At 57.8% G+C, this 26,869-nt stretch overlaps 1 protein-coding gene and 1 long non-coding RNA gene across 8 annotated transcripts in view; one reads left to right on the top strand and one right to left on the bottom strand.

The window, feature by feature from the left end:
• KCNH2 (potassium voltage-gated channel subfamily H member 2) overlaps positions 1-21,913 on the bottom strand; it is a 33,522-nt gene extending 11,609 nt beyond the window's left edge. For 2 of the 7 annotated variants that reach the window (XM_070616788.1, XM_070616789.1), the window contains exons 1-4: positions 5,126-5,261; positions 3,202-3,366; positions 1,614-2,054; positions 801-1,012 (exon numbers count right to left, since the gene is read on the bottom strand). In XM_070616788.1, the coding sequence (XP_070472889.1) occupies positions 801-1,012; positions 1,614-2,054; positions 3,202-3,304 (756 nt within the window). In that variant the 5' untranslated portion in view covers positions 3,305-3,366; positions 5,126-5,261. Of the gene's footprint in view, positions 1-800; positions 1,013-1,613; positions 2,055-3,201; positions 3,367-5,125; positions 5,262-18,414; positions 18,646-21,467 lie in introns of those variants that run through there. The other 5 variants (XR_011539326.1, XM_070616790.1, XM_070616787.1 and 2 more) reach the window with 5 other exon arrangements.
• LOC139082947 (uncharacterized) lies at positions 14,960-16,703 on the top strand. The gene is made up of 2 exons (XR_011539325.1): positions 14,960-15,076; positions 16,332-16,703. It is a non-coding gene; the product is annotated as an uncharacterized lncRNA (long non-coding RNA).
• Positions 21,914-26,869: the final 4,956 nt, after the last annotated feature.

Consider the following 26,869-nt stretch of genomic DNA (forward strand, 5'->3'; position numbering starts at 1 on the left):
CCTGACTGCAGGGATTCCCACTCCTGATCCTCCGTCAGGATGCAAAGGAGGAGCTGGGATGGCCTGGGCAGTGGGGTGGTGCAGGCCTTCTGGCTGCCAGGAGGGGGCAGGAGACCAGGCTGGCCCTGCCACCGGGCAGTGTTGGGCAATGCCCCCAAAGGCTGGCAGTCCCCTCTGGCCCAGGATTCACGGACTTGATCCCTCCATCCCCCCATATCTGTGCCCCCACCACCATACCCTCCCCTCACAATGTGGGAAGGCAACCCTCCTCTCCTGTGCCTTACGGAAAGGGTGTGCACCTCCAGGCCATCCTGGCCCTAGCACCAGGCCCCCACTCTCCTCCTGGCTCATCACCTTGGGCTAGAAGAATCAAGACCCCCGACCTTGACCTCTGTGGCCCCTTCTAACTTGAGGCCTCTTGTTGGTTGCCCCCACTGCTCCCCTCCCCACACCCTGTGAGCAGGCCCTGTTGTGTCCCTGTGGCTGACTTCTCCTGCCCACCCTGACTGTCTCAGGTGCCCAGCCTCAACTGCACTGTCCTCCCTGTGCCCCGTCAACCTGTCCTCTAGACCTGCCGTGTCCCAAGGCCACCTCCCGTCCAGTCTCCCTTTCTCCAGGACCTCCCAGACTGTTCTCTACCTCATCCAAGCTCCAGAATTAACACCCCCAGCCAGCAGGTCTGCCCACCCTCAAGAGGCCCTCACTGACTGGACCCCTCCACCCCACCTTTGACCACAGCCCACTTCCACCTCCTCCAAGATCCTCCAAGCTGAGGGGAGAGCCAGGGTCTGGGCACCTACCTGGGTGACCTTCTCGGTGACATTGTGGGTCCGCTCCTTTATCTTGGGTGCTATGATCTCCCGGTCACTGGTGGGTGAAGCCAGGAAGGGGTCGCCCTTGAGGTCCACAAAGTTGAGGGTGATTTGGGGAATCTTGCTAATGGTGCGGTAGCGCACGAGGTCCGAATCTGATGTGGAGTTAAGCAGGCCGCTGCGCAGGGGGTGCATGGCCCCTGAGGTGAAGGGGAAAGCAGGGTCAGGGCAGCAGGCAGGTGCCGAAGGGCAGTCAGGCCGACGACATAGAGCTGAGGTGGAGACCAGGCCCTGCATGTGCCAGGTCATGAGGTACAGTGTGTCAATGAGGCCAGCTCAGGAGTTGGGGCAGAGTCACCGAAAACAAGCAAGGCCAGACCCCTCCCGACCTGATCGAAGCATGCCATGATGCAACTATGAGGTGACAGAGGAGACGATCCTCCATAAAGGTCTGTTCAGCGGGTACTGGGAGCCTGCCAGAGGACCAGGTGGTGGCAGGGACCCAGATGTCTCTCCCGCCCTTCAAACTCCCCATGGCCATCCCTGCTCCAGGCTGTCCTGGGAGAACCCCAGAGCCAGGGGCCAGCAAAGGCTCTGTGAGTGGAAGGATGTAGTGGGATGAATGGACATTTAATGGAGTAAAAGCCTGCTTAACCAGATTAAATAAGTGCTTAATGGGATTTCCATCTCCCAGGCACACAGGACAGGGTGGAGGGGGAGGAAGCTGAGGTCCCGGAACGGGGCAGGCCTGGCAGGTGCGAAAGTGCTGGGGCAGTTCCCAGGGTGGCCAGAGGCCCTCACCTGTGCTGGCATGGCGTGGCGGTGGGGGCAGCCCGGTGCGCATGGCCTCGATGTCATCCGCTGATGAGGCGCGGCGCACGCTGGCACAGCTCTCCCGGGAGCGTGTCCGGGCCAGGCTGCAGCTGGAGCCCGAGGCGTCGGGGTTGAGGCTGTGGGCCCGGGGTGACGGGTGCGGGATGGGCGCACAGGCGGGCGGCGAGCCGGGGCCCACCAGCGCGCGGCGCTCTTCCGCCGGCCCAAGCCCCGCCACGTGGTTGTCCATGGCTGTCACCTCGTCCAGGGCCAGCGACTCGCTGCTGGGCGCCGCAGGCGTCAGGTCCACGTCCACCACCACAGCCCCGGGGGCCCCCGTGCTGCCCGCGCCACCTGGCCGCACTGTCGACTCCCGCGCTGTCAAGGCCAGCAGCGCAGGCAACTTCAGGCGGAAGGTCTTGGCCCGACCTGCAGGGAGAGAGGAGGGGAGAGGAGAGGTGCGAGTCCATAGGACCGCCAGCAGAGCAGCCAGGGAGGGGCAAGCCTAGGAGCAGGAGCCCCAGCCACCCACCCAGGGGAGGAAGGAAGGCAAACGGGAGCCCTGACAGCTGGCACCCCTCCACCCCCGCTCCCACTGCACGGAACTCCAATCTCAAAAAGATTCTAGAATACAATCTTATCTAAGGCTCTAACAATAACAAACCACCATTTCTTGAGCCACATATCAGGTGGGCTTTTCACAAACCATCCCTGACTCTCACACCTGCACTGATGGGTATCCTTATCCCCATTTCAGACATGAGGAAATGTAGCTATAAATGAGTTGTGTGACCTGCAGAAGGTCACACAGTTAACGGCAGGGCCTGCATCTGAATAGGGGAGTGATGCCACAGCCTTCCTGCCATACCCTGCTGCCTTGCAGAGGGGACCTGTGCAAAGGTGGGGCCGGCGTTATTAACACCGCCATTCTAGAGCCTGGGAAAACAAGAGGTGCAATTTTTGCCATGACTCTGAGGGAAAAACTAAAATTAAACCAAAAGAGGCCATGGAGTCAAGAGGTCTGAGTCTTTGCGTCACAGGGAGATGAGGTGAGGCCTCCACGTCTCCAGCCACGGTAAACGTTCCCCTCAAATCCTCTTCTCAATTAGCCAAGGCCACAGCAGGGAGCTAGCCAGTCCAGGAACAAGGACCAGAAGGCAGAAACTTCACAGACAGAGAGCTGAGTCCACGGGAGACCGAGCTTTCTGACAAGGAGAGGGAGCCACTCCGAAGTGGCAACGCCATCTGGGAAGGGTGAATCCCCATCCCTGGGGCTGGAGAGAGGACCACTCCCTGGGATGCTGTGGTGGGAACCCAAGCAGGTAAGACTAGGAAACCAGGCGTCATCCTGCCCCAAGAACCTGTGAATCTGGGCTCAGTCTGTCACTCCACCCCTGTATGTCCATCCTGAGCCAGATGGGCCTGGGCCAGATCCTCAGTGTTCTCTCCCCAACCCCTGAAGGGACCCGCACCTCCCGCACCCTTTCCTGCGGAGCACTGGCCTTGGGTGGCTTCATGGCCCCAGGAAGGAAGATTATATATTCCTGCGCCAGCCAGACAGCCCGGCTGCACTTACCTGTGGCCAGCCAGCTAGTGGGGGGGCCACGGTGATTGGTGTCCCGGGCCGGGGACCCCACCATGTCCTTCTCCATCACCACCTCGAAGTTGAGGATGAACATGATGACAGCCCCATCCTCGTTCTTCACGGGCACCACATCCACCAGGCACAGGAAGCAGCTCCCTGCAGAGTGGGGGACACGGCCACTGTGGCACCAGGGCCCCTCGGTGGGCAGAGCAGAAATCTGAAGGGGCCCATCCTCTTGTGCCTCCCCCACGGCCCCTAAACACAGTCCCCAGCCATCTCCGCTACAGGATCTTCTGCCCCAAACCCTCCTCCTGCTGTGTGCCTGCCAGACTGAGTTTCTGGCCTCAATCTGTCTGCTCCAGCTTGCTGCTTTCAAAACTCTCCCTTCGCCTCGCTCTCCTTGTCGTTTCTCTAGCCCTCTCTCCCTACTGCATGCTCCCCTACAGTGGCTTACACTCCTTTCTTCCTCCCTTGTTTTTTCATCTCATTTCCCCATCCTCTCAATCTATCTTTGCCTTCCCTCATGTGAGGCAGTGTTGCCTGATGGTTAAGCCCACAGACTTTAAGCCCAGGATCTCTGGGTTCGGATCCCAGCTCTGCTGCTTAGTCATTTATGCATTGTTCCTAAATTATTTAACCTCGCTGTGCCTCCAATTTCTTCATCTATAAAGTGGGAACGATAATAATTCCTCTCTCGTGAGTTATAAAGATTAAATAAGTCAACATATGCCCAGGGCCTGGGGCAATGCCTGGCGTGCACCAAATGCTATAGACGGGTTGGCAGTGACCCCAGTCTCTGCCTTCACTCTCTCTACACGATACCCAACTGCACTGTCCGTCCACAACGAGGTCAGTTCAGATGTCAAGAGCAAGAGTTTCAAAACCTTTAGAGCAATTTGGCCTCGCCACAACTCCAAGTATGTGATTCTGTATTTCACACGAGCATTGGTCTGTGATATATTAGAAACAAAGAAAACTGATCCTTCACCAAAGAGTTGAGAAGCACTGCTTCTAGATCTTTCATCCCTGCCTCTCCTTGTCTTTCTCTCTGTGTCCTTGATTTTTTTTTCCCTCCCCACCAGAGCCCCTGTACCAGGTGAGGTCAGCCCACCAGGCCGAATACACCCAGTCTGCCTCTGCTGCCTGTCCGGTGCACGGCCCTCTCACCCCTCTCTCTGCTGATATCTGAAAGAGACCCGGCATGCTCTCAGGCTCTGCCTAAGGCCCAACTCAGAACCCCGGCACAGAGGAAACCCTCAAAGATGCATTAACATCCTATTCCTCCTCTGTGGACCCTATGGGGACCAGGCATGTCTCTCATCTCCCTCTCTTCCCAGAGTAGAGACTTCTTTCCTTGTTGCTGCTGCCCCTGTCCTCATCTGTCTTCTCTGAACTGCAGGGGCCTAACTCGCCAGTGTCTGTGTCCCTCTGAAGGGCCTAACACCTAGAACAAGGCAGCAGGGAGCAGGCACTGGCTGGTGGTGTTAGTGAAGGGGCAGTGTGGATGGTGGGGGAGGGTCAAGGATGGAGAGGGGTGGAGAGGAAGTGGCGGTGGTGAACTGAGTCAAGGGAGAGGCCAGCAATCTGGAGGGGCTTGGGGCTGCTGCTTGATGCTGCCAACGAGGCCCTGGGGGCTGAGCCCTGCCAAGTGGGGCAGTAGCTTCAGCATCAGCCTCAGCGGGCCAGGCGTGAAGGGCCTGACTCCTGGGAGATGCTGGCCAGGCTCTGAGAAGATATGCTGGGGGCAGGCTGAGAGAGGGAAGCAGATTAGCAATTCTAACAGCTGTGGGATAAATCTTGTGGAAAGAGATCCTCTGAAATCAAGGGAAACAGGATGGCACTGGGATGACAGGGCTGGACCAGGGGAGGGGCTGGCCAGGAACTCTCCACCCCACCCTTAAGCCCTTCCACTCACCGCATCCCAGGCCCTCATGGCTCGGCCCTCAGGACCTGAGCTGGGGGGCTCTGTCTGGGTCTCCCTCCAGCAGCTGCTCCTCTCCCCTGACCTCCGGCCTCTGACATGGCCTGGCTGAAGTATGGCTGTGGTGTTGGGAGCTGCAGGGGGCCGGGCCCAGCTGGAGACCGTTTGGCACCCAGACAGCCCGCCTAGAGTTTATGCCCTAATATGGTGATGGCCGGCAGCGGCCTGAACACGGACTGGCCCTCATCAGGACTAAGGAGAGGCCAGAGACCAGGAAACCTTAGCTCTGAAGACCCCCAACACCTGACCCCAGGATTCCAGTACTCCAGGCCCCTGATCCTTGTTCCTCACTGGGAAACTCCTTCTCCCGTTTATCAAGACCTCCCCTGGGCCCGGCTCCTGTCTCATGCATCCCCACAGCCCCACGGGGTGGATGTGATCTCTCTGGTTGTAGATGAGTGCTCCGAAGCTTGGGGAGGGTAGGTGACGTGCCCAAGGTCACTCTGACAGAGTGAGCGAAGGCCACTCCGGAGTCTGGAAGCTAGAGGAGCCCAAACCTCCTGGATGGCCTGGGAATCTGCCCCGCACACGGCCCCAGGAGTCTGGACTTGAGGCCACGGCCCTCCATGCCCCCTTCCGTTCAGGCTTCTCGGCAAGAGAGGCCAGAGTCTCATTCTGCAGCCCAGAATCCCAGGACACTGGCATCCCAAATTGCCACCTCGCCCCCTGCCAGGCTGCAGAAACTCCAGAATCAGCCCCTGTGGCGACACAGGTCCACTCCCTTCCCCAGACACACACTCACTCGCCTGTGGAGCCCCCTTGGCCCTCTCCCTTTGACATTCAAGGAATTTTCCTTTCAAATAACCCTGTCAAAGCCCTGGTTATTCCAAAAATGTGAACTGGAGCCCTGCCTGATGGCTGCGCAGAGTGGGGAGTTGGCTTCAGCTGCTGTTTTCAAGGGGACGTGGAAGGAGGAAAGTGGTGGCCCCGAGTCAGCCAGTGTTCTCTGAGGCTCTGCCTCCCACCACCTGCCGGGTCGGCTGGGTCTTCCGTGAGCTGCCACGTCACCCACCCCCAGCTCTTCAGCCAGACGGGCCAACAGACCCCATCCCATTACTGGCTGGGATTATGTGGGGTGTGGGTCCCTGATGGCAGCTGAAAGTCATCCAGGCCCAAGGCGGGGCACAAGGACAGCCGGGCATCAGCACAGAGCAAACCACAGCCTGTGGAGGGCAGGGCTCTGACCATCACACAACTTCCCAGCAGGGAAGAAATGAGTCCAGCTGAGCTGCCTCCCGGGAGCTGCGGGCTGGCACTGCACACATAGAAGAGCGCCTCGCCCTCCACCAGCCCCACTTCAACCTGCCCCCAGACCCTGCCCAGCCCTCTGCTCCTCTTCTCCCTCTGCCCTTGCCCCGCCCCCAGGACAGCTCCCCCAGGCGCAGAGGCTAACCGGCCCAGCTGGGCAAGGCTGCAGTGCCTCCGAGAGCCACTCCGTGGCAGGCACGGCCCACTCTCCGGAGGCAGCCAGCCCCAGGAGCGCTCGCTTGGGGAAGGAGGGGAGCAGAGGACCCCGCCCTGCCACAGGAAGACTGTGGGGTACCCGACGCTAAGGGGAGGACCCAGGCCGTGGAGTCAGGTGGCCTTTGCTCACTCTGTCAGAATGACCTTGGGCATATCACCTACCATCCCCAAGCCTCAGAGCACTCATCTGCAACCGGAGAGATCACGCCCAACCCGTGGGGCTGTGGGGATGCATGAGACAGGAGCCGGGCCCAGGGGAGGTCTTGATAAACGGGAGGAGGAGGAGAGGGAGAGGCGGTGGGCCAGTATCAGGAATGGAGAGGTTCAGGGGCCACCTGGCTCATGCGGCTGATGTCAAAGAACACCCATTCACACCCCATCAACCCCAGCCCCAGCTGAAGACACCTGGCTTGGGGTGAGGAGGCTGGGTGCCAAGGCTGTGCCTGCCTCCTGGGGCTCAGGGCACCCTGGGCCCTGTGGGGATGGAGAGAAGGAAAGGGGAGGCAGTCATTGCCTGATAGCCATACGGTGACAGGCTCCACACACCTCACACCCTCTGTGCCTCCAGAGGTCACACAGCTCCCCACAGGTCACTGAGGAGGGGAGAAGAGGAGGGGCAGCAGGAGGGACCCTGCAGAAGAGCCAGACCTGGACACATTCCAGGTGCCACAGGTACAGTTCCTCCTGACCCCAGGGAAGGGCACCGTCATCAGAACACAATGCTGCCTTGCTTTCACATGGTGCCAACCCACGCCCAGTAGTGCACCTGGGGGCATCGTCCCTGCACAGTATCCCAACGCATCCAAGGGTCAGGGGCCAAACCCAATTTCCCACCTCTGGGCACCCCTGGCCTCAGCTGGGCCCCAGGCAGGAGCCACACTAGGCTTTAGCGAGGGCAGACCCTATCTCTCACGGAAAGGGGAGGCCTGCAGGCGACCCTGAGCGTCCTTGGGCAAGTTCCCCAGGCCACGGTCTCTGGCTACTCATCTGTGACTAGGTGTCGTCACAGCTCCTTCACCGGGGCTCTTCTCTTCACCCCATGAATATCCACCGAGCACTTGCATATGAAGCATTTGGGGCAACACAAACAAGACAGGCCTAGCACCTGCCCCCCTGAGCCAAGGAGTCAACAGGACCCCGATTCAGAGCCCAAGATGAGGAAGAAAAAATAACCCAGGCAAAGGGAGGAGCCCTGGGAAGCTGAGCTCACCTGCCTCAACCATCAGGAAGCGGGGCTCTTGCTGTGTGACTGTGGGCAGGTCACCCACCTCTCTGAGCTTCATACTCCCTGTGGGTACTGCAGGGACAAGTGATTCCCGCCCTGGGTGCCAGACGAGATGACAGATGGCCTTGCGGAAGCACCAAGAGCTGTAACGAGGCAGGGTGCCGGGCCCCTGCAGGGAAGGTGACCTCGGGGAGGCAGCCATCCTTGCCCTGGCTGCCTCCCTGCCTCGCTCCCAGCAGGAGGATCTGGGCCCAAAGTCACACTGAGGGCAGGAGGCTGGGGCTCCAGTTGGCCCTGTCCGCCCCCAGGCAGAGAGGCTGTCTCCGCAGCAGCCCAGGGCTGTGCAGTGTCAGGTTATATTTAGCCTGGTGGCGGCGACAGGAAGATGCAGCAGGAGCTGCTCCTGGCCGGGGGCCACCATGTCGCTAACACCACTCTTAGGGGCAGCCAGGGGGCCTAGGGAAGGCCAGGGACGTTGCAGGCCCAGGGGACAGAATGGGTGAGCCTGAGAGGCCAGCCAGTGAATGAGTACACGTGCTCAAGTGTGCATGTGAGTGTGTGTGTGTGTGTGTGTGAGAGAGAGAGAGACCAATCCTATGCTCCTGCCTCCAGAAGCTGATGCAGACTCCCCTGGGAACGGCCACTGCAGGGCAGGAGTTGGGGAGCCCCAATCCAGCCTCCAACTTCCACAGAAGGAGCACCTCCAGACAGACACCTCCACCAGCCCTTCCAGCCTGACACCTCCCAGGGATTTAGAGAGCCCTACAGAGGGCCTCAGGGGAACCCGTGCAGTCGTCCGACCGCCACCCAAACCCACGGCATGTGGCTTCCCTACACCATCTTTCCAGACCACTGCGAAGGCCTCAAGAGAAGAGCTCTTCCTAGAAAAGCTCTGGGGCCCAGCCCCACTTGACCCCCAGCGACACAGCCTTGTTGTCTATAAACTGGGAGTCATGCCCCTCCGTGCTCCCCAGAAGCCCTGGAAGAGGAAAGAAGGCCATGTTGATGGGGCAAAGTTGCTCTCTCTCCTGGATCTATTCTCATCCCCATCCTCCCCAAGGTCACCACACTTTACCTCTCTCCTCCTACTTCCTGGATTCTATCCCCCTCAGAATCCTTCAGAATCCCCTGTTCCCAACCACATCAGACCCTTCAGCCTGCCCTCCCAGGTGGGCCTCCCATGCCCGGACACACAGACATGCCGAGTCCCAAGCAGCCTGGCCTCAGTGCCTGCCCCCCGGGGTACCCCAGCTTCATCCCATCCTCCTGTTCCCACGGCCCCCATTCCTCTTCCCTCCAACTCCTCCCATCCCTCTAGGCCCTGCAGGATCCCCTCTACAAACATTTTCTTGACTGCTCGATCAGGTCCACACGGATATTTCTCGTTGAGAACTCCTCTAAAACTATATCCCTGATTTAGGAGATAATTGTACACTGACTTCCGGGGTGAGCATCCTCCTTTCCCCCAGAGTCGGAGCCCTGAGGCCAGGGTTGGGCTGGCTTCCCAGGAAGGTACTGGGTAAGCAGTCGAAGGACCGATCGTGGATTCAGGGTGGTGACCTGTGCTTATGGCGGGTGTGGACAGGAACATCTCCCCACCTTCTAAGCTCCCTTTCAGATCCAGGGACACTGACTGTCCTTTCACAACATAATCTGCCCATTTCAAACCCATCCTGAGGCTAGACAGCAGTCAGAACCACCATGAGAATCAAGGTGGTATCCTTCACGGAAGTGCTATTAAATCTGGTCAACAGTTAGCAAGTTAGCATGGATCATGGAGGCTGACCACCCAGGAATCCAGGAGAGGGGGCCAGAGCAGGACCCTCACAGGTGTGGTATTTCTGAGCCTCAGCCACCTACTAGCCCCCCTTACTGTGACCACCACACAGCCTGTCACAGGGCAGCTAGGGCACCCAGAGCTACAATCAGCCAGGGGACACTCTAGGGCCCCTGCTCTCTTCCAGGGCTCTGCAAGCTTCTAGAACTGTGCTCCCATCTTGGCTCCCAGCACACCCCAGAGAGCCTGGGGACGCCTTGAGAGAACCCCATCCCCCATCCCAATTCCAGCTCTCCCATTGGTCACCTAGCCAGCCATAGCTTCTCAATCATTAAACCGAGAGCCGTCTACCTCACAGGACACCAGAACGCTCCGATAGACAAATACAAGTGAATGTCTAAGCCTCTTGGAGAGTCAGATGGAACATTCCAGCATCAAAATATATGACAATGACCCAAAGGTAAACAGAGAAAACCAGCATTACTTGCAGATGATAGAATCATCTCCCAGGAGAACCAATAAAATCAACAGATAAACAATTAGACTAATAAGAGAGTTCAGCCAGGCTGCCAGATACAAGATCAGCCCACAAAATATATAGCATTTTTCTCCACCAGCATAAAACTATTACAACAGGTAGTCAAAAATAAGATCTCCTTCATAATAGCAACAAAAACTATAAAGTCTCTGGGAATTGAGCAAGAATGCACAAGGCCTCTATAGGGAAAAAAATAAAACAAAACTTTAAACTAATAAAAGATACAGAAATGATCCAAGAAATGGAGAGACACTCTAGCCTCTTGGATTGGGACAAATACTATAAAGATGTCAATTCTCCCCCAAGTTAATCTATAAAACCAATCTAATCCCAATCAAGACTCTAGTGGAGTTTTTCCTTCCAGGAACTCAATAAACTTTCTCTAAAGTTTATAAAGAAGAAGAGGTCTTCAAATACCTATGTCAGCCTTTGAAAAGAAGAACAGAGAGGGAAGATTTGCCTTTCTAGAAACGAAGATATACAGAATGCTATAGGTTTTTTTTTTTAATGTGGTTTTGATGCAAGAACAGACAAATATTTGGAACAGAACAGAGAGCTCAAAGGCAGACCCACAGATATATGGGAAATGAACCTATGATAAAGGTGGCCCCACCAATCAATGGAAAAGAACAGGCTGTTTACTAGATGTGTTGGGAAAATTGGCTCACAACACGGAAAAAAATACAACCTGATCCCTACTTGATACCACAGACAGAGGTAGGCTCAGGATGGATTTGAGACCTATGAGAAAGGTAGCACAATTAAGTTAATAGAAGAAAGTGTAGACCTTTGCAAGCTCAGGATGGTGAAGCATTTCTTAAACAGAACTTCAAAAGCACAAACAAAGCTAAAAATCCATGAATTGTTTGTATCAAAATTAAGTATCTTTCTTGAATAAATTTAACAGATGACTGAATGGGAGAAGACACTTGCAATATCTTGATTCAGCAGGAATTAATATCCAGAATACACATCGGATGCTTAACTGGATGCATCTGTATTTCTAGAACACACAAGCAGCTCCTGCAAACCAATAAGAACAAAAGACAGCAGCTTCAACAGAAAAGCGAGCAAAGGATCTGAGTGGGCGATTTTCAGGAAAGTGAACCCAAAGGCTATCAAGAGATGCTCAGGGGGGCCAGCCCGGTGGCGCAGCGGTTTAGTTCATACGTTCCACTTTGGCGGCCCAGGGTTCACTGGTTCAGATCCCAGGTTCAGACCTACACGTTGCTTCTCAAGCCATGCTGTGGCAGGTGTCCCACATATAAAGTAGAGGAAGATGGGCACGGATGTTAGCTCAGGGCCAGTCTTCCTCAGCAAAAAGAGGAGGATTGGCAGCAGATGTTAGCTCAAGGCTAATCTTCCTCAAAATCAAAAGAAAAGAGAGAGATGCTTGGACTCATGCAAAATCAAAGAAATGCAAATCAGAGCAGCAAGATATCACTTTCACCAGTTAGACTGGCAAAAATTAGAAAAGTGGATGCTGCCAGGTGTGGCAGCCATGTGAGGGAATAGGGATCCAGCGCTCTGCTCAGGACTGCAATGATGGCTGCAGCCAGGCTGAGGTACAACCTGGTGGTACGTGGTTGAAATCAATGTCCACATACCATGCGATCCAGCGCTTCCACTCCTAGAGATGCATCCTAAAGACATCCTCATACGAGTCCAAAAGGGGCCACGGATGAGGATGTTTGCTGCAGCGTGATTTATGGAGACAGTCTGGAGGGCCCTCCCCAGGAGACAGGGTGGAGAAAATGAGGTGGGAACACACCACAGAACATGAAGCTACAGACCAGAAGTCAAGTAACAACCTGATGTACGTAAGGGCATACTCCTGTTTAAGAAAAGTGAACACCAGAATACAAGACATAGCACAATATCATTTACATAAATTAAACCTATGCATCCAGACAAAATACACATTTTGCAAGAACATATGCAAGCAACACATTCACAGGAAGTACATTTGAATGGTTGCCTAAGGGGAGGGTAATGGGACTGGGGAGTGAGATAAAGAAAAAGGAAAAAAATCAAACGAAAGAAGAAAAAAACAATAATACAAACATCATGGTTTCCATGATTTGGGAGAGAGGCAGGAGCTGGGGCCAGCAGAAGCCTGGGAAGGGAGAGGGAGCGGCAGGCAGGGGTCGTGGGCAGGGCACAGGGCAAGCAGAGCAGCGCCCCAGGGAACAGGGATGCTGAGGCCCTGGGTGGCCAGGACCTGTGGCCACCTGGGTGACTCCCTGCCTGAGGGCAAACAGAATGAGCCTTGGCACTCGAGGCTGCTTTGTTGGCATCTATAACCTTATCTGCGGAACCTCTCCCAGCAGCAGCCGGGAGGACAGGTGTTACGAGGAAGTGCAGCTCTCAGAGCCCAAGTCTCCTGGGGCCCTGAGCCCATCACACCCCAAAAGGGCCCTCGGGGGTAAGACAGCCTGTGTGGTTGTGTTCCGTGCTGGGCAGGGCTCTGGAGTGGAAAGAGGAAAAATGGGTTCGGGTTCCCACTCAGGCACCCACCAGCTAGGTAAACGTGGGCAAGTCCCCTTAGCCTTTCTAAGCTGGTTTCCCTCCTGCAAAGTGAAGGCAAAGAGGCCTACCTATCAGAGGGCCGTGACAATCACCTGCCATAAAGTTTGCGTCCCAGCCTGCCAACTCTGAGTGTAGTCACAACCACGAGTGTGTGCTGGTGCAGCTGCCACCGCCCCTGCCCCCATTCTGCTCCCCAGCCCAGGCCTCTGAGTAGGGGGAGGCTGAGCATCCCTAGATGCCTTCCCTGTACCCCACAATGTCCCTCACACATAACAGGGCTGGAGGACTCCCAGCTCTCTCAGTGGCCACCTCAGGCCACATCTCTCGGACCCACCTTCCTCTGGCCCTGACAGCCCCCACCCTCTAAGTCCCCGCCCAGCCCTGGCATTCTATTATTCTAAGGTTTTCCACAGAGGGAGAAATGGAGGCCCCGAGGTGGGAAGCAATCTGCCCAAGGTCACACAGCAAGTCTAACTGACCCAGAAATCACTCCCAAGTCTCTGACTCCTGGTATAGGACTTCTGCACGCTACCCTCCCCATTCATTCATTCATTCATTCATTCAGCAAGCATGTACTGAGCTCTCACTAGGCACCTGACACACAGATGCAACAGAGAACAAAACAGACAGGCTGCTCTCCACCCTCTCGGAGCCTACAGTCTAGTGGGGAAGCCGGACATGGCTATCACACACAGACTATGAGCAAGGAGATGGTGGGCCAAGGAGGAGACACTGCCTGGCCCTCAAGGTGCTTCTAGTCTGGTAGACATGTGACCAAAACGGAGAGAGGCCCATTCACAGAGAGAGGGCCAACCACAGTTTAGGGCGTGGAGATCTCTACGCGCCCCTGGGCTAAGGGCAGGAGGCGACATGAGGGGGCCAGCAGCTCACCCAGAGCCTCTCCCATACTCACCACCTGTCCCAGCTGGCCCCCACGCCCCCCACATCAGGGAGGAAAGTTTCTGTTACACTCCCTCACACTAAGGGCTAGATATTTCCACATTTCTCCCTGCATACGGAGGAGGGGTGACGAGAGAGAATGTGTTTTTAAAGAAAAAGGCTCAGTGTCAGCCCAAGAGAAAGGTTCTCTAATGGAGGCATTTCAGGCACGCTCGGGGGAGATGCTTAAGCGTGAAAGGGCTTTCTCGGAACCTCTCAAGTCACACCACCAGAGGCTGAGTCTCAGCCCATCTCACCCCCGACGCTGGCCCTCCTGCTGCCCACGGCCCCCCTCCCCAGAGACCAAGGCCACCGTCAAACTCTACTCCCATCTCAGCCCTCTCTGCGCAAATATTTACATAGCTCCTCTCCGGGGGCTACAGCAGACACAACATGGAGGAGCCACCCTCCCAACACTCTCCAGACTCCAGAGTCAGCCAGGAGTGGCCGACACCCCTCAATTCTGGTAGGCCGGCCTCACCTCGGGGTGGGGCTGAGACAGGAACCCCCAAGCAGGCCAGGGCACCTTGTTCCTTCTCAGGAATGAACCCCCACCCGCCAGAGCCCCTGGAGCCACACAGGGAAAATGCTAGGTGGGGGATGCAGCTGGCTCTGAGGCAGGGCCCAGTGGCCTGCTCCTGGCCACCCATACAGGTGCTCTAACCTGCTGCTAACTCCACACTGCCCCAGGCCGTGACCGGAAGGGCCCAAGGTGGACGGAGCGCCCCCCATGGCTTCCACTCCCTGAGAAAAGTGCTACCTGTGTCTAACCTTGTTCCTCTGGGGATGATTCTGGTCTGCTCACATCTCAAGGACACAGAACACACCTAGGCACCAGCCTCTGTCTGACCTGCCTGCCCAACTTCAAAATACCCAGGGGCTGCTTTACCAGCAACCCAGACTGATGCGGCTCTGGGGGCCTGAGGACCACAGCCTGGAGAGGACGGAGGGCGTGGGTGTCTGAGCTGGGGGAGGAGTCAGCCGTGATGGAGAAGAGGGGATATGGGAGTGTCGCAGTGAGAAGTCTGCTCTCAGGGGACAGGGAGAAGACGAGGAAATGGCCTGGGATGTGTGAAGTGTCACTGAGGCCAGATATGCCTGCACAAGCCCCTGAAAAGCTGGGGTCTGAGTCTGCAGGCCACAGACCAGTGTGTGTAGGGCCATCTCTGGGGCTCTGGCTCCCCACAAGCACTGGGGGCACTGGGGAGCAGGCTGGCCCGCTGATCTCCACCCCTCCCCCAGCCCAAAGCTCAGCTGTTACAGTGGGGGCCCTCTGACCCTGTTACCATAGCAACCAGCCTGCAGCTGGAATGGAGAAGCCGACAGACTCTTCTCTAGAGACACCCCCATCTCCACCCACACACAGGCTCCTAGGGACACAGGAGCATGGAGACCAGGCCAGGACAGGCAGAGGTATGGGGAGCTGGACAGAGACTTCGAGATGGAGCCCAAAGAGGTGAAGGACGCCAGGGCAGAGGGAGAGAGGCAAAGTAGAAAGCTCAGGGGTGCTGAAAGGAGGGAAGAAGAGAGACAGATATAGGGAGAAGGAGATAAAAACCAAGGGGACAGAGAGTCACCAGGCAGGCAGCCGAGACATGGGGAGAAGGAAAGGAACAGAGACCCCGGGCACAAGCAGACAGGCTGAGCGCGGTGGGAGGCGGGGCTCAGAGAGGTGGGAACAAAGAGCAGAGAGAACGCAAGAGACAGAGAGCAGAGGCCTGGCAGAGGAGAGGAGTGAGTGAGGAGGAGCCATGCTGGAAGGACCCACAGCCCACCCCCATGGTGACGCGGGAACACAGGTGTGCACCAGCAGCACCTGCTGCTGACGGGAGGCCCCAGGACTCCAGGGATGCCACTGCCTGCCAGCCCCACGCTGCTGGGATCTGCTCCCAATTCCACCTTAATCCTGGCCATGACGTTAAGGGGCATGGACACAGGGCCAGTGAGCTCCTGGCACCTCATGTCTCTCTCTCCAGCCCACAGCCCCCCAGTCCGGCCTCCCCACCTCCCAGGAGTCCCAGCAACTAAATAATGGGGCTGTCTGGCTCCAGGCCCTGATACTGCACAGAGCTGAGCTAGAGGCACCGACACAGCACAGCTGTCGGCAGTGGCGCCTGCCAGTGAAAGGCCCCGCCTCCTTCCCAGCCACCCACCTTCCTGGGGCTGAAGCCCAGGGACCCACTCCCCCTTGGCTGGCCCAGGCAGAGACCCTGACAAAAGACTGGACAGAAACAAGAGGTGGCATTGGCATTCCTCACTTCTGCCTCCCTACTCTGCCGAGGCACAAAGGTGTGAGCGCACAACATGCACACACATAGCCCAGGTCCGGCCACGGGGATCTACCCAAGGGACTGAGCGTTTCAAGGCAGAAGGAGGAGAGGTGGAGGAAATCTGTCTGCATCCTAGGCCTCAAGTACCAGGACAAGCGGGGACCTATGTGACCTGAGGGCCAAGGCCAGCCTGTTGGCCAACAGGAGATACCTGATCCCCATGGAAACTAGGTGGGAGCAGGGAAGGGGGCAGGCAGAGATGGTTGGCATAGGGTTTTCTGGGTCACAGGCCCATTTGGAGAAGTAACTGGGAGGGGGGAAAGAGCTCATGCTTGGGTGGGGGGCCTGGGTTCTAGTCCCTCCACTGATTCGCTGGTAACTGGACCTCTGCCTCTCAGTTTCTCCATCTGTAACTCGAGTGCGCTGGATTAAGTGATCCTCAAGGTCACCCAGATTCCACGATAGCACCTCTGCAGAAGGGGTTCCGTGGCCAACCTCTCCCAAAGGAACCAGCGGGGGGCAGGAGGAAGGGCCAGCTCCCCAGACACACTACAGCGAAGACTGAAGCCCTCAGGCCCCTGCGGCCAAGGAGTGGAGCGGGCACATTACCCTAGAAGTAGAAACAGGCTCAAGGCAGTACCCAACCTGTCCCATACTGCATCATTGCTGGTGTCAGACCTGAACCCAGGATTTATGTAGTCATGTTCTTTTCATTACACCAACAGTTGCAAACTTTCAAAATAAAATTGTACATAAAGTAATATGCAGTATATAGGTATAGCTGTAACTATCTGGTGTCATTCTTAATATATGACAGGAGAGCAGAGTGGGCAGGGCTGTGCTCAGACAAACATGTTCCATTCCCAGTTCTGCCACTTTCTAACTGTGACTTTGGGAAAGTTTCTTAATTTCCCTAAACTTCAGTTTCCTCATCCATAAAATGGAGATAAAAATAGTATCCGCCTCCTAGGGTTGTTGTGAAGATTCCATCAGATAATGTAAGAGAAACATTCAGCCCGGTGTCCAGCACTCAGAAGCCACCCACCAAGGTTAGCTAGCACTAGACAGCCAGGCAGACGTAGGAGCAGCTCTGCTCTGATTAAGGTTCTGGGGAGACACCAGTGAAAAACCAGACAGGAGGCCCTGCCTTCAGAGTGTGCATCTTGTCTCGCAGTCCCTGCCTCTCAGCCAGAACTCACATTTGCTGTGAGCAAACTCTCTTCCACAAGGCCTCAACGACAGTGCCCCCTCTAATGCTGTCCAGTGATGTCACAGGCTGTGCATGCCTGGAAAAGTAGGGCCATTGGGGGATGCAAGCCTTTACAGGGCAACCTCAGCCAACCCTGAGCATGTAGAGGAGGTTCCAAGGGACAGGGACAGCGGCCTACAGGAGCTGCTGCTTACTTGGCCTACCCCGGGGGGGGGGGAGACAGAGAGTGCTGTCCACAGCAGGGAAGCTCCCTGCAGGCAGGAACCTCATCTCTCTATCTCCATCACTGCTCTATCTCCAAGATCCTAGCACTGTGCATGGCTGACAGGGTTCAATAAACGCTTGTCAGATACCCAATGGTGAGTAGCAGGGTTTGGGCACCCATGGGCAGGCCCATGGCACCTTCTGTAGCCGCCTCCCCAGCCCTCTAATACCTGCAGGCCCCCCAAAGCCCTACTGCACTGTCCTCCCTGAGCAGAGCCCACCCCACCAGGGCAGGAGTGGTTTGGAAGCAGCCCCGCCCAGGGCTCTGTTTATCCGCTCTCCGGAAGCCCAGAGCAGCTGGGCTGGGAGCGGTGGCTGAGCAGAGACACCTGGCACAGGAGGGGGTGGCGGGCTGGATGCTCAAAAGATTAGACAAAGGGAACTAAAGTTGTGGGAAGAGGTACACACCTCCTGCCAGGTGCAGTTGAAGTGCAGAAGAAAGAGGGGGCAGGAGAGGGGCAGCAGAGAGCGAACCAGAATCGTGCAGCCCTCCCCCACCTCGCCCTCCGTGACATCTCCCCAGACCAGTCACCTGGCAGGGGCTGCCCTAGGATAGCTATAGGCCTGTGGCAGGAGGTCAGTGCCCAGCCTGCAGCCAGACCTTGTACGACCTCGGTCCACGCACGCACCTACCAGCCTGGCCCCGTCAAACTCCAGCCCACCTAGCTCAACGTGTCCACATCTGCCCAGGGAGGAAGGAACCACAGGCGCCAGACCCACACAGCCAAGCAGCCCCTTGGCCACCCAGAAAACCATCCCACCAGGGTGTGTGAGGTGAAGAGACCCAGCCCTGAAGCCCCAACGCTCAGCCGCACCTCCCACCTGGCCCTCTACAATGGCCCCAGCTGGGGTCACGACCTCAAAGAACCCTCCCGGACTCCGGCCATTCCCGGGCCGCCCCCATTCCACTGTCCCGGTCCCCAACCCCCCATGGCCACCGTCGTCCCTCTCGGCCCCGCCCCGCGGCCCCGCCCCCGCGCCGCGGCCCCGCCCCGGCCCGCGCCTACCATCCTTCCGGTAGAAGGAGATCTCCACTTTGCGCTCCTCGGCGCCCAGCAGGGCCTGCGCGATCTGCGCGGCGGCGCGGCGCTGCGTGCGCGGCCCGTGCAGGAAGTCGCAGGTGCAGGGCCGCTGCATCACCTCGGCCCGCGAGTAGCCGCACAGCTCGCAGAAGCCGTCGTTGCAGTAGATGACGGCGCAGTTCTCCACCCGAGCGTTGGCGATAATGAACTTGCGGCCTGGGGGGCGGGGATGAGCGGACACGTGAGCAGGGGGCTCCCAGCCCTTCCTCGCATTTTCTTCTCACACAGCCGCCCGCCTGGGGACTCCCCACTCCAGGGAACACAGCGGGGACGGGGACCCCCAGTAGGGGGCGAACGCAGCTGTGCCCAGACACAGGTGCCTCGGTGGCCCGGCCGAGTGGCGCACCCCTTCCCCCGCCCGGCCCGCGAGCTGGCTGCTTGGCTTCCCCCGGGCAAGCTGCCAGCGGCCCGCCGCCCCCTCAGCGCCCGGGGCCAGGGCCAGCCTGGGCGGGTGTCAGCAACGCGTGTCAGCAGCCGCGGCGGAGGAATAAACACTGGGCCTGGAGAGGGATCCTGGGAAGGGCCAGAGATGGCGGCCAGCCTTCTCTTTGCACCGGCTCCTCTGGCTTCTCTTCCTGACCCCCGTTCTCTAGACTGTGGGGCGCTCCCTGAGCACTCCTTAGCCCGGGGGTCCCTAGGAAATCACTCCCCCAAGTGTCTGCAGACCCTTCCAGGTCAGTACTTCCCGGAACTTCCGTGTCCCCTCCAAGGGCAGTCAGGGGCTGGGGAGTGGGCGCGCTAAAGAGGAGCAAGGATGTACCCCCCCTCCGCTTTCTCTCGCTTAACACTCTGTCAACCCCCCGTAAGGGAGGCATCATTATCCTCGTTTTAGAGATGAAGAAAGTGAGGCTCAGAAGAAGTTCAGAACCATACCCACAGCTTGCAACTTGTAAATCACAGAGCCAGCTTCTGAACCTAGGTCTGGCAGAAGGTGAAGGAATAAGCGGAGGGTCACAGACAGAAGCCCAAGGTCATAGGAAGCAAGGAAAGAGACCTGCAACTCCCAACCCCGGGAATACCTGAAGCCCAGGGAGGGGCCTGAGACAGTAACCCACTTGTAAGCAGACAGACCCAGGAAAGGGGACCTTCCCCAGGGATGTGAGGCCTGCCTCAGTTTGGCCCCATCAAGGAGTGTGCCCCAGTGGACCCATTTCAGCTAGCCTTGGCTCACCCCCTCCCCGCCTTCCCGGAGTCAGGCTGGCAGGTGAGCAGCGGGCAGGCGGCAGCAGCCCTGGCTTGTGCCAGGGAAGATGCTCCAGGGATAAAAGCTTCTTATAAACACAGAAGTTTCCGGCCACTTTGGCCTTTAATGCTGGGGCTTTCAGTAGCAGTCAGAACTCTGCCCCCTCCCTTCCCCGTGGGCACAGCCCTTAGGCTGCTGCTCTGGGCAATCCCATGGACAAGGCCCAGGCTGCTGCAGCAAGAGCTCCCTGAGGCAGGCTGAGGCCATCAGGATCTGGCCTCCTCCTGCCTTCCTGGCCCTCCCTTACCCTGGCCTCCAGGAAGTTACTTTTCGAAGTTGGGTCATCTTTAGGTCAATTCCCCAGGCCCCCCAAAACTCGCAGGCAGCCATCAACCCCAGGAGTCAGGGCTCCCTGTCACATGACAAGACCCCTGACTTGGCCTCCATCTCCACCTGAAAGGCAGCCCAGGGTACCAGCCACACACCAGCTTCGGAGAAAAAAACCACTTGGCCCCCACTCCAGGCCAGAGAGAAGAGCAAGTTTCTTCGAAGGCAGGCCCCACCCCCACCCTCTTCAATGAGCTCCTGGAATACCGGGACAGAAGGGACCTGAAAGGCCCCTTTGGGGGCCCCCTCCTTCCCAGATGTGGAAACTGAGACTCCAACTGGGAAGTCACTCAAGGTCACATGGCAGTCAGTGGCAGAGGTGGGGCCAGAAGCCAGGCCCCCAGATCCCAGCCCAGGGTCTTCCTGTGCCTACACAGCCTCCTGGAGCTTGTGGGAAGAAAAGCCGCCACCTCGGGCCCTCCACCATGTCAGTCTCCTCCCCCTCGGGATCATCTCGTTCCTCTGCTTTAGACAATGCTGCCCATCGAACTGACCCCTCCCTCCCCCTACCACGGTTACAAGCACATGCTGTCCTGTGCTCACAGGGTCATGGGCAAGGAATGTCACCACTCCCCACTCCCAGGGCCCTTGGCAGTCACACCCACCATGGCACATGCAACCTTAGGGACAGACACACGCATGCCGGGAGGGTGCAAACGCCCACGCCCAGAACATTCACCTAGCCTGGGACACTTCTGGAAGCCTCCCCTACCAGGCCAGGATTAGGGGTGCTCTAATCCCCATAAAGGTGCTCAGGACAGGAAAATCAATAATATGGGGACACTGCATCAAGCCTGTGAGACCCTCAAAGCCCAGCTTCAGCTCGTGACCCCTCCCATCCCAGGGCCCACAGTTTGTAGCCTTGTCAAAGACATCTCCCCACTGCCCATGCAGGGTGGAACCCGTGGGTGACACATACACACCCCACACACCCAAGAGCAGGTTAGGCATGACCCTACCTGCTTGGCCTTCCGTCTCTCACAACAGTCAAGACAGCCACATGCACCGTCCTCTGAGGGTCCCACAGTTTGGGCCACATACATTCTCCTGTCCTTGCACCCACACAGCCCCATGCACATCCAGGCACCCAGAGTTAGGGATACCTGAACACTCCCATCCCACCTCCCTTCCCTGTACACTCAGGGTGTCACACACACTCCTGGATCCTGGAAGTGTGACCTGAGCCTCCCGCCACACGCCCCAACACCAGGCCCCTTGGCCCCAAGCCCACGGCCCCCAGCACCAAGCCTTGCCCAGGCGACCCCTGGCCAGCGCCTTAGGGCCACCCCACCCCCCAGTGACTCGCACTTACCGGATGCACACGGCCCGGGCACGCCCCCCATCCACACTCGGGAGAGCTCGGCCTGCCCCCAGAGCCCCCTCCCCGCCGGCCCCCTCCCCCACTCACTCTGGCCCTCAAACTTGCGGATGATGGTGTCCAGGAAGGTGTTCTGCGGCGCGACGTGGCCCCTCCGCACCGGCATCCTGAGCCCATGGGCGGGCCGGGCGGGCCCCCACCCACCCCGGCCCGGCCCGGCCCAACACAGGCTTCGGGTGGCCCGGCCCGGCCGTGATCCCCGCACCCCGCGGCCAGGCAGAGCACAGGCGGGGCCGGGACTGGGCTGCGGGCGCGGGGTCCCCGCTCGGCTCCCGGCTCCGGACCGCGGGCCCGGCCTGGAGCCGCCTGAGCTCGGGCCGCCCGGCCGCCCGCACACCTGTCTGCCGGCCCCCGCCGAGCCGCAGGCCCCGCTCCGCCGCGTCCCCGCGCTGCGCTCCGCCCGCCCGAGCGCGGGGCTCCCGGCTCCCGCCCGCCGCGCCGCCAGCCGCTCCGGCGCCCGCGGCTCGGGCTGCGCCTACGGCTCGGCCCGGCCGCGGAAGGGTTAACGCGGCGCGCGCCCCTCGGGCTCCGGCCCCCGCCCGCCGCGCGCCTGCAGCGCCGCCCTCTCCCCCCCACACCCCGCGCGCCCGCCCTTCCCATTGGCTGGGCCGTGCTGAGGGTTCCCCCCACCCAGCCCCTCGCTCAGCTCAGGAGCCCCCGGGACTCGCGCGCCCTGAGAGGGGGAAGGGACCCTTCGGTAGGGGAACCGTGAGGACAGGTGCGACGGCCGGCCTTGAGGTGGCCAGGGAGGAACTGGGGTTTCCGCCCCCACCCCCGGACTCGAAGGGCTGAAGAACCTGACTTGAAGGGAGAGGGCCAGTCGCTTGTGCCCTGGTCCCCCACCACGCCAGGCACTGACTTGGTACTAGCATGAGCTCAGTGCCTGCTGTAGGTGACACGGGCGAGGCCTGGGCCCTGGGAGGACGAGCTCAGGGTCAGGAGAGACCCGGGAAATGTGAAGGGCAAGACAATCTGGAGGCCCCAGGCCAGCCGAGATTTGAGATAAGAGTGGATGAGATTGAGGAGGGGCACGCACCCAAAGCAGGGACGCCCCCCCAACACACACACACACACACACACACACTCACACAGCCCTCTCTGGGGTTATTCGGGGCCCTCCTGCACAGAGAGGGACATTCTGACAGGAGTTGCGGCCTCCTAGCTACAGGATCAAATAAAGGCCCCAGAGCGCGAGGTTCCAGCCTGGGGATCCCCTTGTGCGAGCGGCCAGCCCTCCCTCTGCAGCCCGGGGCAGCCATGCAGGCCCAATCGGCGGGCTCGGGGCCCTGCGGCGCTGCGGCGGCCCAGCCCCTCGGAAAACCCTGGCCTAGCCGCAGGCCCCTCCCCCCGGCCAGCTGGCTCGCTCCAGCTGCAGCTCCCTTATTTAGGCAAGGAGGCCTGAGGATGCTCAAGGGCAGGCAGGGTGTCTGCCCGCTGCCTGCCCACCGCCTGCCTGGGTCTGAGTGAGGGTCTCTGAGGCGCGGTGTCCCTGGGCTTAAGCAGCCAAGCAGGGCCCCGAGAAGGCCAGGGCGGGAAGGCGAGTGTTGACAGCTGAGCTGGCGGGTGGGGAGGAGTTGGCAGCTGAGCAGCCAGCCGGCCCCATGGGTCCCCTCCCCTGAAGCCTGGGTCAGAGACCCGGCTGGATGGATGGGGCCATGTGGGGGCCCCTGAGGGCTTGCAGCTGCCTCTGTCCTTGGAACAAGGGGGTGGGTCTTGTCACCAGGGAGCACCATCATGGGATGTGGGGGGAGGGAAGGTACAAAGGGCAGAGAAGGAAGCAGAGTCTGGGAGGAGAAAGGCCCAGAGGAAAAGGTCTTGGCAAAACCACCCTACCCAGACTCTCACCTTCCACCCAGGAGCAAAAAGATGCAAACACTGGGGCCAGATGGGGCCATTGGCCAGCAGATGACACCCCTTTTTTATTTGCTGGTGGGTGGGCAGTGACTCAGGGAGGCAGCCAGTGGGAGAGAAGGAGGTGGCTCCACCAGCTGATGCTAAAAAAGACCAGAGGCTCTTGCCTGTACAGTCATCCCCTCGGCCCTCGCCACCTCCGGCAGCTTTCTTGCTTGCACTCTGAGATGCCCAGGGCCTTCGGTGGCACAGACTGCACCTCCTTTATGACCGGGCATCAGACATCTCAATCCATCTGGGTGCTGGGTGGAACCCAGACTACAATGGGCCTGGCCCTCCCCCACCAGAGACCACCCTGGTTGCTGGATCGCCTGACCCGAGTCCAGGGTGGTTCATGTTTGAGTGCGGTATCCTCCCCCCTCAGGTCCAGGGACTGAGAGTGTGAGAAAGGTCCTGCAGAAAGAATGGGCTTGGGAAGAGAAGAGATGGAAAGGGACATCTGTGGCACCCCCTTCTCTCCAGACCAAGGGCGAGGGAGAGCCAGACCCAAGGAAAGGTGCTACTCATGTGGTCTGGCCAGCTGTCTACACTGGCGCCCATGTTCCCAGGACAGGCCTCTGCTCTTATCCCCCATGGAGGACAAAGGAACCAGAAGGACCCTTGATCCTCCCAAAAGAGAGGCGATCAGGCACAGAGCAACCCTCCACCTGGGCATCGAGGCAGGCCAGGAAAGAGCTGCTCCCTCAGGCTAATTAAGACATAAATTCTCTCTCCCTCTCTCCCTCTCTCTCTCTCTCTCTCCATGCACACACTCAGATGTCAAAGTTGAATGCAGATTTCCGACTTCCTAGAGGCTGAGGGGAGAGCCTGAAGGCAGTCCCCCTAAGCCACCCCCACAGCCCAGGACTAGGACAAGGAAGACAGGCTGTGAAATGGACACGAGCTCTCCCCAGAGGCATCCTTCCTGGGGCCACAGATGCCAGGCACAAAGAGGTAAAGGGCAATAGATGAGCTGGCTGATGGAGAAGCCTCCCCTGCCGCCACCTTCCCACCTCCACTAGCCCCAGGTCAGGGTCTTCCTCAAAAAAAAAAAAGTGTTAGAGAGCTGACACCAAATAAAACTTAAAAAAAAAAAAGAGTTAAGTGCTCAACCTGAATACCCACAGCCACCAGACTCAGCCCACCCCCCACCTCAGGTTCCCAGAGCCCTTTTCAGGGACCATCTCTGCCTGTGACTGAGGGGAGGGAGAGGCTGTCCCGACAGTGAGACACATAGGCTCGTCCCAGCTCCCAGAAAGAGACAATTTAGGGAGAAAAGTCTGCGGAAAACATCCTGCCCACCCCACTCTCTGCTCCTGCTCAGTCTGAGGGAGTTGAGCCAGGACATCCTGGGAGGGAAAAAGGAATTGAAGCCTGCCCCTGTGGACTCCTGCAGGGAGGCCAGGCAAGACAGCCAAAGGCGGGCCCAGGAGAGGGAGTGACAAACACAGGGGACTGAGAAGCAGTTCCAGTCAGATGGGCACAGGAAAGACAGCTTATGGAGGAATGGTTCCTCAGAAACCCCGCGGGAGGAGGAACACAGAATAAGGAGAAGCTTAGACTGCACAGTGGGGCCTTGTTTTTCTGTGCAACTGGGTCCTGAGAATGGAGATGTTTTCAGGTATGAACTGGGGTTTGAGGAGAGGAAGATCAAAGAAATCCCCCAGAAGAGGATGTTCAGGGCTTGCTGAAAGCAAGAAGGGAAAGAAGGAAGGGAGAGAGGGACCCACTTCAAACCCCTAGTCAGGAGCCAGAGCTCCCTCTACTCAGTGCCATCTGCAGCTCCACGTGCAGCAATCCTGTCAACCTCCAGCCCATGACCAAGGTCTTCTCCCACCCGCCTGATACCCACCATTGGCGGGACTTCTTCCCTGCCATGGTGATATCAAAAGAAGCAAGTAAGGTGTTGGAGACTAGGATTCAGGAGACTTGACTTCTAATTCTTGTTCAGCTACTAGTCACATGTTTCCTGGGGGCCTCCTATGTACTGGGCCCTGTGGGGGGACAGGAGGGACAAGCCAGGATCCCTCCTCCAGAGATTCACAGTCTACTGAGAGGTGATGGGCGGACAGAAACTGTAGAGTTCGCAGTAAATGTTGTGGGATTACAAGGAGGTGTCGGTACTTTCAGCTGGAGAGTCTTTCGAGGGGAGGAGGTTTCAGAGCAGGTCTTTGAAGGTGGAGAGTGGGCAGGGCAGAAGCACTGCAGGTGGAAGGGACAACTTGAGCAAAGGCATAGAGACTGGAGAATGGAGATCAGATCTGGGGACAAAACAGTTTGGTGTGGTGTCAGTGGAGCAATAGGCTGGATCTGTTAGTAGAGGGCCAAAGAGTATGGATTTTATTCTGTGTGCAAAGGAACAGTGGCAGCAGCTGAAATGTATTGTCCATGTATTGTACAGAACTCTCGTCTGTTTTTGTACAGATCCTAGCACATAGGTAGTATCTAATAAAGGCCTGTTGAATTAATGAGACGTGTATAATAGTTTGGAGAAACTGAGGCAGATACAAGGTGTTTCAATTACTTATTGCTGCATAACAGCCATCCCAAACCTCAGTGACCTAAGTCAATGACAGCATTTATTTTGCTCACGGGTCTGCCATTTGGGCAGGTTCAGCTGGGAACACTTGTGTCTGCTCCACTCAACTCGGGACTGAAAGGCTCATTCACTCACATTTGGTGGTTGATGCTGGCTGTCAGCTGGGACTTCATCTAGGACCGGGGCCAGAACACTGACATGAAGCCTTTCCTCGTGGCTGCCTGGCTTCCTCACGGCATCGTGGCTGGGTTCCAAGGTCAAGTTTCCCAAGAGAGGTTCAGGCAGCAGCTGTACCACCTTTAATAACTTAGCCTAGAAAGCCACATAAATTAACTCCTGCCATAACCACAGCCCATCAGATTCAAAGAGAGGAACATAGACCCCCGCCTCTCAGTGGAAGAATGTCACTGACATATTATAAGAAAAGCAGGTGCAATGGGATCTATTGGCACAACCATCTTGGAAAAATATGATCTGCCACACCAAGCTGTGCCGTAGACCAGGGGAGAGATGTCAAAGACTTAAACCAGGTCAGAGGCGATAGAAAGGGGCCCATTTGTTGTTTGACTTTAGAAGGATTGTTAAATCTCACTTTCCTTACCTGTAAAATGAGGAGACCAAACAAGCTGATCTCTGAGATCTCTTCCAGCCCCAGAAGTGAGTGATTCCTTAACTCTACACAACCATATTCCCCACCCATCAATGGTTCCTCCATTTTCCATCAATACCCATTGCCACCTCTATCTCCTGCCTCTAATCTCTGATCCTGGGTGTCCTTGAGGCCAATAGTTACTCCACAGATAGCATCCTGGATATTTATTTCAGATTAAAAATAAGTGGTGCGGGACACCCTTAAGGGCAGCTAAGAAGCCCCTCAGACTTATCATTTCACACTGCCGTCTGCTCATCACTGTAGGTTCTCCTGAAAGGAAACAGACATTTGGTACAGACTCCACCTGCAAGGAGTTCATAGTCTAACTGGGGAGGAAGAATGAATGGGCAT

Source organism: Equus przewalskii, chromosome 4 (assembly GCF_037783145.1).
Source record: "Equus przewalskii isolate Varuska chromosome 4, EquPr2, whole genome shotgun sequence".
NCBI lineage: Eukaryota > Metazoa > Chordata > Mammalia > Perissodactyla > Equidae > Equus > Equus przewalskii.